This window comes from Loxodonta africana, chromosome 1 (assembly GCF_030014295.1).
Source record: "Loxodonta africana isolate mLoxAfr1 chromosome 1, mLoxAfr1.hap2, whole genome shotgun sequence".
NCBI classification, from domain to species: Eukaryota; Metazoa; Chordata; class Mammalia; order Proboscidea; family Elephantidae; genus Loxodonta; species Loxodonta africana.
The window spans coordinates 201,740,176-201,752,147 of NC_087342.1; the positions used below are offsets into that span (position 1 = coordinate 201,740,176).

An 11,972-nucleotide genomic window follows, 5' to 3' on the forward strand; every position below is an offset into this window, starting at 1 on the left:
GCTCTTTCCATCTTTCTGGAAGGCATAGTAAGGGCAAAGACTTGTCTGGTCTGCTCACTGCTATAGTCTCAGCACTTTGAATACGGCCTGGCCAGAGTAGGCAGTCAAATATTTGTTGAAAGAATTACCTGTTACTCAGGACAAGCCACACGTCAGGACAAACAGTCCAACTTCACAGGGCAGGCAATAAATATAAGGCACATGACTTCATGGCTGTCCTCGTAAGATGACTAAATTGAAAAGGATTTGTTTGAGTAGAGTTAGGAATGACCAACACCATAAAACGCTGCTAAGGAGACCTGGAATATGGGCTGGTTTTTAGGTCCACCCTCTTTTCCTCCAGAATCAGACTCCACCGCTATTGGAAGCAAAGGGAGCTGTCAATTACAGTAGCATTTTGACAGTTTTAAATTTCAAACAGACTCATCGCTGCCCCCTTAGCCGAAATACGCAAAATAACATGACACCACTTTTGTAAATATTTTTCAAGGTTTTATTGCAAACCAAAATTGGTTCATCACACACAATAAAAGTTGTGTGGTGGGGGGAGAGGGTAAAGGTTGTACATATTATAACCATGTTAATTACAGTACATTAAAATGGTGGTTTACATTACAAATAAGCCTGTAAGTTTAAATATACTAGTGTTATAACCCAATGTACAGACCTTCTTTATACAATACACACAACTATCAGGAATGCAAAACAAAACAAAAAAAAAACATAAATAATGCCCATTTTACAGGTGACGTTTCAAACAATGAAAACACCAACGGCTTTGACCGACAACTGGGGCATTGGTCCATAAAAACCCTTTCTAAAAATAGAAATATTTGTAGCAGCAATGCTTTCTTTAAGCATCTGGGTACAAGTCATTGCAAGACCATTTCAATAAATTTTAGTTATTAAGTCTATCTTACAAAAAAAAAAAAAAGTCTACACATAAGTTTATCTTCCAAATATGGAAGAAACAAACAACGTCCCACGTTGTAGTGTCCTGCAAGTGTCACACTGATGCCTAGGACTCAACCCATCTGTGATCACGCATACCACACTCATACCACTGCTCACGCAGCAAATCAACGAGGAAAAATAAAGGACTGGAACACTGCGCAAGAGGAAAAGCTTTGGAGCTCACATGCTCTCATCAGAAAAGGCACATTTCGTCATCGTCAGCAGCACAGCCCTGACAGACCTTCAGAAGGTCCTTCTTCAGAACAGTGTCTTCCCTCAAACACACCACTGCATCTGTCTAGGGCCTGGCTCTAACACTCATTTCAGGTATAGCACCACGTTGGGAGGAAGAATAAAAGTGAAAACCTTATGAGCTCACTGAAGGGAGGATGTGCTCTTCAAAACGCTTCCAGCAAACAGTGCGCGATGAAGACTGCCAAGCTTCCAGAGATGTGCAAATTCTCTTTAAGGTGTCCTGTCAGCTGGCAGCTCTGCCAAAAGGCTAACTAACACATTTAAAGACACACACAAAATCCTTCAAAAAGCAACCTAGGACTCTTCAGAGAAAAGAGTCCATGGGAGGTGCATACGAGAAGCCCAAGAAAGCTTCAGCAGCCTCCTTGACGCTGGCCGTGATGAGGATGCTGTCTGGGGACCTGCCGATGGAGTTGGGGACAGGCTCTTCGGTAAATTCGGGATCAAAGTGCCGCAGATCACTGGGCCCACTCTGTTACAGGAGGGCAAAAGAAAGCACTGTCAAATTTCACACTGGATACAGGACAGGGAAATTCTCATTAGGGCTTTAAATTAAGAACAGTTGCTGTCGAGTCAATTCCGACTCATGGTGGCTTTAAATAAAGGAGCTCAAGTTTTTAGGACATCATATGGAAAAACTCCCATAATCAACTATTTCAAGTACAAAACTCCCAAAACCCAAACCCAGTGCCATCAAATTGATTCTCACTCATGGCAACCCCATGTGTTACAGAGCAAAGCTGCTCCATAGGGTCTTCTTGGCTATACTCTTTATGGAAGTAGACTGCCAGGCCTTTCTTCCACAGTGCCACTGGGTGGGTTTGAACTGCTGACCTTTAGGTTAGTAATGGAGTGCAAACCATCTGCACTACCCAGGGACTTCTACGAAACCTCAAAGATCATAAAATTTTAGTGAGAATAATGCTGATTTTTGTGGGGGGGGGTGTGCTTTACTTAATAAATGTGTCAAAAATATTTGCTTTCTATTGGGACAAACCATTTTTTTTCCTCTAGGGAAAAAAATGCATGTAAGAATAAAATATGTGCCAATTTATTCCACCGGGGTTCCCTCCCTCACCAACTCTGACTTCAAAAAGACATGTCCTTTGGGCCTCACTATACTTAGAAGAGATAGATACTTACCACATTTGGGTTAAAAGGGGGAGTAATCTTCTTATTAATGAGATCATCCCAGTTAATTAGGGAGAAGAAGACATGGTTCTTAATCTCCATCTGTTGGGCAGAAACACGAGATTAATTTAGACAGACGAAATTCAGTCAGGGCAGTGAAGTCTACTGTACTTCCCCAGACAACCCAGGAGAAAAGGAAAAAGAAAAAAAAACCAACTCACAAAGTCGTCCTTGGCTCCAAGCCTCTTTGTCCTGTCCTTCTGTAGAAGGCCTTCCAGGAGGTGTCTTGCAGAATTTGTGATATTTGGCTTCAACTGGAGGGGCTTGTTCAGAATATTGTCGTACATCTCAGCAGTGTTTCGGCTGTAAAAAGGAGGCTGAAAGGAAAAAAAAATATTCCTTAATATTTGATGGAAACTTTTGTACAGCAGACATAATCAACAGAGTAAGACATTTAGGCTGTAATTATTAAGCTGGATTTGAGTAAAACAGCTTCCCCCTTGCTATTTTTTCTTAGCCCTGATTTTTTAAGTGTATATTTTGCAGCCTTTATCAGGGGTAGAAGCTAATAGGCCATGTTTTTCGCCATCACCCCAGTTAAGTGTGGTCATACCCAGTAAAAAGTGAATTGACTAAAGACAACTCCACCAGATAAGAGTTTACTCTAAAACACTTGCAAAATAACCAATACGCCTCTCTTACCAGCTTTCAAAAAGCTTACTCACAAGGACAAGACATAAAGAACTGGCTGCAGTGCAGTCTCTATGCCTCTACGTACATTCTCTATGTAGGACGACAAAGTTGTAGGGAGGGTCAACAAATCAGGGACAAGGGTCCACGATGGTCAATGCGCTACTCACCAGGCCATACAGCATCTCATATAAAACGGCCCCCAGGCACCACCAGTCCACTGTCCTGTCATAAGGCTGCTTATGAAGCACTTCTGGTGCTAGATACTGAAAGAGACCAGGAAAACAGAGTTTAGAGCCCTGAATCCAGAGAATCCCAAGACGAGCACGTACTTTGAAGGGGCTGAAATGCCCTTGGTGTGGGGTCACCTTGGAGGATATATTTTAGATGACTTTCTGATGATAACACTGCTGCACTTTTTGACGCTGACTGGCTGCCTATGTGTACAGATATTTAGGAAGCTATGGGGCATCTGACAAATCTTATTTGGGGATTTTAAAAACAGCTAGTTTTAATTAGAGCCACATAAGGCCTTGGAATTGCTCATGCTGCATCAAACAGCAAATGTGGTGTACATGCACTAAATTATAGTAAGAAATCTAAGAACAGTCTACAGTATTGTAGGGGATATACCTGAACCAAAGGAAGACAGCTCCTACCTCAGGTGTGCCACAGAAGGTGGATGTCGTGCCGTTGTGTTCAATGTTCTCCTTGCAGAGCCCGAAGTCAGTTAGGACGATGTGTCCCTGTGAATCTAGCAAAATATTCTCTGGCTTCAAGTCTCTGTAAAAAAGAAAAATAGACAAGTTTTTGTCTGCATTAATTTCACTTCATAAGAAATCTTTTGTAAACATAATTGCTTGGGGTATTAGAAGTACTTTAAATGCCCTGCAGTGATACAGTGAATAAAAAAGGGAGTCCTTGTTCAGCTAATCTAGTCTGGATTAGGCACAACCCTATCTGGCTGGTTCCCTAGTGGCTGAAAGTCAAGTCTGTTTTAGGGGACCAAGATGCATATGAACAAATTACTTGAAAAAAAAAAAAACTTGAAGGCGCCATCAAAGGCTACGGCTGTGTCCCCCTTATACCCAGAAAGGTACCCTTAAGAGCTTTCCTGCTCACCTGTATACGATGTTCAGAGAGTGCAGGTAACCCAAGGCACTGGCTATTTCAGCAGCATAGAAACGAGCCCGTGGTTCCAGGAAGCATCGCTCCCTCTGGAGATGGTAAAACAACTACAAGGAGACAAAACAAAGTTAGTCTAGGTTGCCAAAGCCTGTAACAATGCATTTAATTAGTCTTGGACATATATAGCTCAAGAGAACAATTGTCAGAAGTGGCCCACAATAGTCCATTAACTATTGGATGCCCGGCAGGTTAGAGGAAATGCTAATTTTGGTAACTTTTCCCCCCAGTATCTCTGAAAAACTTGCTTCTCGATAAAACCCAGTAGATGTGCACAGACACCCAACGGTTGGTTTATCTTCCCTTTGCTCACCTCTCCACCGTTAATGTAGTCTAGGACAAAGTACAATTTGTCAGCAGTCTGGAAAGAGAAGTGAAGGCCCACCAGGAAAGGGTGTTTCACGTTCTTCAGTAGGACATTTCGCTCTGACATAATATGCTTCTCCTAGAAAAAAGACAATTAAGATTTAGTGGCAAATTTCAAAGTGGCACCGAAAATTCAAGGGAAAGGCCGTTTAATGAGTTTCTGCCTCCAACCCAACCCATCAAACACATCTCATACCTCCTTCTTTTTCAGGATGGCTTTCTTCTGTAAAACTTTGACTGCATAGAATACTTCTTCTGCCTTGTGTCTTGCCAGAAGGACCTGAAAGGTCAGAATCAAAAAATTATTTTGCTATCCACATCCAGGAAGAAAGTAAAATGTAACATGCATGGAAGACTATAACAGCAAAGCCTTTGTGTTTAAAATTACCTTTCCGAAACTGCCTTTCCCAATTACTTTCAAGAAGTGAAAGTCAGATGGCTTTGCATGAGGATTGGATGATGGGCCAAGGTTGATTTGCTGAGAGGGACTTGGCTAGAAAAGAAAGCATTTTCTTTTAATATCCTTGCTTCCAGTAAAGATGTATCTATGATGGCAATGGGTTGGGTATAATAGAGTATACATAACATAAAAGCTATTTAACCTGCAAATAACTGAGGCAAGTCACTATGTATCTATATGTATATCCACTTACGTATAATATATTCAACGCTGTTTCCCATTTATAAAAACCAATATTTCATATGAGTATGGGAATTGTACACAAATTGGTGTAACCAAATAAAATTTCTATTTATGAAATATGCCTCTTAAAATACTCCTCTGACTCAATACTTAGGTCACTTGTTATGCCATGAACTAGTAAGGCATTCCTGCCTTTACACTAATTTCTAGAAATACTATTTTAATTCATGATGTAGGAATATGGACTCAGTTACAATTTTCCTCCACAGAAGCATCACGAATACTTACTGGAGGAGAAGGGTTGGCATTCATAAACTCAGCCTCTTGAGGTTGGGAGATTTTCAAAATAGACTGGACTTCAGGGCTGCAGGGAATAAAGGAACAATTAAGTTCTCGTAATTCGCCACCAGGGGGCACATTAACATCACTTCAATAACGAGTTTCTGGCTCAAATTTTCTTGGAGAATACAGGGTGTTTAAACGAAAAATATTCAACTAAATTACCCAGTTTTTCTTTTTAAAACTTAAGTAAAGTAATCCAAACAAAAAAACCAAACCCACTGCCGTCGAGTGGATTCCGACTCATAGCGACCCTAGAGGACAGAGTAGAACTGCCCCCCAGAGTTTCCAAGGAGCACCTGGTGGATTTGAACTGCCGACCTTTGGTTAGCAGCCGTAGCACTTAACCACTATGCCACCAGGGTTTCCAAGTAAAATAGTAAACAAACAAAAAAAAAACCCACTGTAAAATACAGAAACGAGGATTATTTTTCATGGACCGAGAACGTGAATTAGGTAATCATTAGAAATTTCTCTTAAACCAAACCCGTTGCCATCGCATCGATTCCGACTCCTAGCGACCCTACAGGAAAAAGCAGAACTGCCCCATAGGGTTTACCACGGAGCGGCTGGTGGATTCGAACTGCGGACTTTTTGGTTAGCAGCCGAGCTCTTAACTACTGCGCCAGCAAGGCTCCTTTAAAGGTCCAGAACAAGCCAAATCAGTAAATGGATTTCCTTTAACGTTTACAATAAATTAGAACTTAAGGAGAGGAAAAGAGTCTCCCTACTCCGGTTTGCTGGTCAACATGCTAACGTGAATGAGCCTTTACTGTTAGCAAATTCAAACTACACTATTTCTGATTTTCTCGACATTATTTTTTATTTTCTCAAATCCCCCAAACTTACTGTTTGCATGCATAGGAGTTGTTGGCAATCTTCTGAATAAAGTCGTTCAGACCCATCCTCCTCTGTTTCATGAAAGCTGTGAATTAAAAAGAAGAAATAAATGTTCAGACGGTTTCATATCCGACGCCACACACACTAATCTGATCCGGGACCTTCAAAGAATTCCACTTCGTATATCCTAGAAGCCAAGTCTTAGTCCTACACTCACCGATGAGAATTGCTACCATTCCCCTCATTCTGGAGTAAGTGAGGGTGCCCCTAGCAGCCTCGGTTTTCACGGTCATAGCCGCTGAGACGGGTATGGCGAGGGACTCGACGGAGGAGGGAGACCTGCTCAGCCAACACTGCGCTGCGGCCGCGCGGCGGGCTTATGAACGCTGTGCCGCCGGGGGGCGGGGCCAGCGCGACAATGAGGAAGCGGCGCCGACAGGCCCCGCCCCCGGCCCCGCCCCGCGGCGCTGCGGCCCCGCCCCCCGCGGCAGTGCTGCCCTGCGCCGGGGCGACCCCAGGCCGGGACTCGGGGGCGCGGAGACGCCAGGAAGGGCCCGGCGCTGGGCTGTTGTCCGTCTCCGCCAGCTCCCAGGTGGGAGCGAGGGAAATTATCGGCGGATTGGCGGGGAGGGATGGCGAGTCGGGGGTAATTTTCCACCTTTCTCTTTCAGTCGGCGCTGCAAGGAAATGAGTAGCGGCGCCGAGGCGCTTTCCGCCCGATGCGCGCGCTGGGGATGGCTTTGTCCCGGTTCAGTTCTTCTAGCCCTCAGTTCACATTCGCTCTCAGTTTACTTCTGCAGCAGGAGCGCCCCAGTCCGGCGCGGACCCGCTCCCCGGAGTCACAACGAAATCTCCCCTTCAGCCGCGCGCCTCTGCCCGGGGTTATCGCGGGGGCGCAGGCGGCAGCGCCCGCGGAGGGCGGCCCGCGCGCCTTATCGGGGTCACGAAGGGGCCAGGACGCCCGGCGGTCCTCCCTGCGCACGCCCCCCGTCTCCCGTCCTCACACCTCTCCACCCCGCCCCAAACAAAAACGACAGAAAGAAAAGTTAGCCCCTCTGGCCCGACCCGCGCGCCCCAGCCGAGTTGAGCACCTCGTGGGGAGGGAGCGCGGGCGTCCCAGGCGAGCCGGCCGCGGCGCTTACCCAGTCCGCTCAGCAAGAACGATTCACTCCTTTTCTGGGCCTCGGCTCTCTTTTTGTGGCGGGGCCGGAGCAGGGACTCAAGCCGGGCCCGGGCCATCGCGCCCTGCATCTCCCCCATGGGCACCGGCTTCTGGACGCGCGGCGGGCGACAGGGAGAGCGGCGAGCACTGACGTTTCCTTGAAGGAGCCGCCGTGACTCAGGCGCAGGGAGATTTCCTGCCCCAAGTCCCAAAACAAACAAACGGCCCTTGTGCACGGCCGAGTCGCTTCCGAAAACGCCTTTTTGAGCTTTTGGCCAAAAGCAAGGCTGAAAAATCCCAGAACTTGGAAGAGGAGGAAGGAAGGAAAGAAAGAGGGAAGGGGGAGGGAGAGGTCAGGAATGTGGAGGGGAGGGTGCGGAAAGAAAAGTCGCGTCTGCACTAAAGAGAAAAAAAGTACAATCTGCATTTCACTTTTTTTTTTCCTTAAGTAATCTGTGAGAACATTCTGTCCGTTCCGCATGTAATTTTTTTCCTTGCATTTTTAATCCCCGCCATGCCAAGAACACGTGAGGAAGTGGCAAGTTAGGGAGTGATGGCTTCACTCGGGGGACCTGGCGTGACCCCGGGAAGGTGAGGACCTTTCAGGGCTCCGCACCCGGACCATAGCGGCAGCCCGGCTAAATTTCCCTCTCTGGGCCTCCACCTCTTAGGCTCGCCCACCCGAACTCCTCAAGGTCACATTATATTGTCCTAAAATTCCTTAGTCTCTCCTTATCTCCTCAGTCCCTCCTTCGGATTATTTCAGGGCTGGCCCAGGAGTCTTCTTACAATTTTACCATTCACTCATTCACCTGCTCTTTTTCTCAAATCCTATATAAACTGGGACTAGTTGACTTATAAAAGATTAGACGAGTAACTCCACTCCCGAAAACAAAGGAGGGAGAGAAGCTGGCGGCAGTCACGGGGCTCCACAGAGCAGCGACGGAGGTGCCTTCCAGTAACCCCGCTGCTGGGAGCTGCTGTTTGACCGCCGGCCCGGGAACTCGCGCCAACGCGGGCGGGGTAGCTGCAAAGCCCCGCGCCCGGGCCAGGAGCGAGGGAGACAGTTACAAGTTACTAATATTTGTTCGGCCCCGGCACCTGGCGCTTGCTGGTGCTGTCTGCGGTGGCTGCCCTGCCGTGACCCCTGGCTGCCGAGGGCCCTGCCGTTTTCGAATTGCCTAGTGGGTCTGACACACTGCGAAATACCAACGGGCAAACCAGGAATAGCATGTGAAGCAGTTTTTCTTTGGTCTTGGGCAGAGGTTTGTTTTGCAGGACCCACCGTCTCGTTTGCCCTAATATGATCTCCAGCCTCAGCTGCTGCTTGGTTTGCTCAGTTATAATAGTAGCCAACTGGGAAAGGGGAACACAGGTCTGATCCCCTGGAGACTGGCTGGGAAATTTTGTTCAGGACTCACTCTTAAAAAAGCACTTATTGCTTGAAACTGATGTGCCAACCCAAAGCAAGGTTTAGGAAACTCCAATTTACTGTCACCAGCCCATTTCTGCTTCCTCTTGCGTGGATTTTTCATGTAACGAGACTGTTACTTCCAATGCCCCCCGTATCCCAAGTTCCACCATTCAACTAGCCCAGCCTGGCACCCCCACTCTGTTCCTTCCCTCTTAAGAGAGCAAATTTTGCTCAGATTACCCCAGAACACAAACCTGCACACAATGTTTTGTTTGTTTAAAAATAGCTAACTAAGGAAACTTCCAACAGAGACCCTCCCCTACACCCCAGCTCCTGTGCAGTCTTCCTTCCCCAAGTCAAGTGACAAGTGCTCTGAAGCATCTCTGCTTTACCACCCCACCCAGATTACAGTAACAAAAGCAGACAGACCTCTCCAAGGGGACTTTATAGCCTCCTCTTTCATTCTTCAGGTCACCCAGGATATGAGAGCTGGGGGCTACTTTTCTGGAGGTTTGAGGTAGAGTTCGGTTATGGCAGAGGTAGCGTCTCTGCTCTGTCTTTGATGAGGCTGGGAGTTCTAGAACAAGGGAGGCCGAGCTGGAGGCGGCTAGCCCTGCTGTTATGAACCCCACTTTATATAAATGCGATTACATGCAAGAAAGGATCAAGCTGCAAAGTTCAACACTGGGCCATTTATTCCCTCCATTGCAACATCACCCAGAAAATTACAGTCATCAGCGTCCTGGGTTTATTACACCCCCAGCAAGACACACAAGAAATTGTAACACAAATCAGTCTAGAAAAAATTCAAAACACATGCACAGGCTTCATTTTCTCAAAGGAGCTCCGCCGCATGCATTCCGGGAAGAATGGAGAATTGAAGTGAGAGGGCTCTAAGGGGAATAGAGAGGAGGCACAACCGTATGATTTGTGGTTAGAACCGAAAAGGAACGTCTGATGTGTTCCTCCTCCCCCTACCCTAATGCTCAGAATTTGGAAACGGATGGTCTGCTAAACTTATCATTTAACAGAGAGAATCAAGTTGTTGAGACTGGGTTTTCGTCCAACCGGATACCTGATGGGTGGAGCTGGCGCCCCCTATTCTGTCCCAGCAACCTACTAAGACTTCCGAACAGGAAGGTGACACACGGCGGCGGGCTGTAGCTGGGGGGGCTCGCGGTGGGAGAGCGGTGAGTGACGCGCGCCTGTTAACACTGCACAGACTTCAGTTGTCCTGCGGCTGCTATTCAAACGCTCGATCCGTGTTTCCTTCCCGTCGCCAGCCTCTTTCTTTGGTCTAGATAGTCCTCCTACAGGGAGGAATCTGGCCCCTTCCCTTTTACTCCCCAGTGGCGGAGTGGCCAGAGTTGCATCACCAAACTCTGCTTGTAAATGCATGCTAGGGGGCGATCGCGTTCTCTGGAAGAACGATTCCTGAATGCATGCTTCCCCCCTTCTCTCTTGAGATTTAATCAGTTCCAGATAATTTCTCTACTACACTTTGTGTCACACACACACACAGACAAAAACAGTCATAGAAAATATCGATGGCTTGATACGAGAGAGGCTAATTTCCTCCCCATCTCCCCAAGCCAATCTTCTCATGTTTAGTCTTGGTACTGGTAAGACTGCTACCCAAACTCTGAAATGGAAATGGTTCACCAGGATATAAAGTTTGCATGAAACAAAGTATTTCCCAGTGTACCTGTATTTTAATACTACTTAAGAAAATCATTATGGCACGTCTTTTCTAGCTTATGTCTCCTTAATAAAACCAAAGACACCAAACCTATTGCCGTCCAGTGGATTCCGACTCACAGAGACCCTGTAGAACTGCTCCACAGGGTTTCCAAGGAGCACCTGGTGGATTTCAACTGCTGACCTGTAGGTTAGCAGCCAGCTCGTAACCACTGCAACTACAAATACTGAGTTGTAAGTTTTAATAAGCAGTGACTTCCAATTTAACTCAAAGTCTCACAAAACAAATTACTGCTATTTCTCAACATACTAGAGGAGGTATTTTGAAAATATTCCTATAAGCACTTAACTATACCCACTCTAAGGTCCCTGGGTGGTGCAGACGGTTTTCACTCAACTACTAACCTAAAAGTTGGTAGTTCGCACCCACCCAGTGGAGCCTTGGAAGAAAGACTTGGCGATCTGCTTTTGTAAAGATTATCGAAACAAAACAAAACAAAAAAACGCATTGCCATTGAGTTGATTCCAACTCATACATCCTTGAAAACTCTATGGAGCAGTTCTGCTTTGTAACATATGGGGCTGCCATAAATTGGAATCAACTTGACAGCAATGGGTTTGGTTTTTTGGGGGGATTATATCTAAGATAAGCACTGGTGGCACAGTGGTTAAGTGCTCGTCTGCTAGCCAAAAGGTTGGTGGTTCAAACCCACCAGCCTCACCGCAGGAGAAAGCTATGGCAGTCTCCTTCTGTAAACATTTGCAGTCTTAGAAACCCTAGGGGGAGTTCTACTCTGTCCTATAGGGTCACTATGAGAACAGGAATTTTTTTTTTTTAATCCACTCTAGGATGCCCCAGAAGTGTTAGTCTTGATTTCCCATATATAATGTCTTCCTCTTTTAATAGGGATGCTTGAATAATAGCCAACATAAGGCTAATTTCCAGAATACGAAGATAACTCATATCCCCACTTTCCCACTTGGTCATTCTGACACTAGCCACCCATGTGGCACTTTCTCTCTTTGATCTAAGCAGCCAGAGTTGGGTCTCCACAAGTTAGGACTCTGTCCTTCCAGCTCTTGCCCAATCAACAAATGCCAAGCTCTCTGCTGTCTCTCACTGCCCCTGTGGGTTTGATAATTCACTAGAATGACTCACGGAACTCACAGACACTATTACCTATACTTACAGTTACCCATTTATTATAACCAGAATGGATACAAGTATAGAGACACAACAGGCAAAGTCTGGGAGAGGTCCTGGCACGAGGCTTCCGTTGTCCCCAGGGGTGTGC

The 11,972-nt window shown here is 46.3% G+C and overlaps 1 protein-coding gene across 3 annotated transcripts; it reads right to left on the minus strand.

Moving 5' to 3' along the window:
- Nucleotides 1–479: 479 nt before the first annotated feature.
- SGK1 (serum/glucocorticoid regulated kinase 1) lies at nucleotides 480–9,622 on the minus strand. Of its 3 annotated transcripts, none has more exons than XM_023555997.2 (12): nucleotides 9,409–9,622; nucleotides 6,413–6,488; nucleotides 5,513–5,588; nucleotides 4,970–5,074; nucleotides 4,778–4,861; nucleotides 4,529–4,660; nucleotides 4,153–4,265; nucleotides 3,690–3,813; nucleotides 3,201–3,296; nucleotides 2,562–2,717; nucleotides 2,353–2,442; nucleotides 480–1,681 (listed from the first exon to the last, which is right to left on the minus strand). In XM_023555997.2, exons 1-12 carry the CDS (start codon nucleotides 9,440–9,442, stop codon nucleotides 1,514–1,516), a joined length of 1,254 nt encoding a protein of 417 aa, XP_023411765.1. In that variant the 5' UTR covers nucleotides 9,443–9,622; the 3' UTR covers nucleotides 480–1,513. The 3 variants fall into 3 exon arrangements, with proteins under 3 accessions (XP_023411765.1, XP_003404109.1, XP_003404107.1); XM_003404061.4 differs by lacking the exon at nucleotides 9,409–9,622 and adding an exon at nucleotides 7,546–9,358; XM_003404059.4 differs by lacking the exon at nucleotides 9,409–9,622 and adding an exon at nucleotides 6,621–6,770.
- Nucleotides 9,623–11,972: the final 2,350 nt, after the last annotated feature.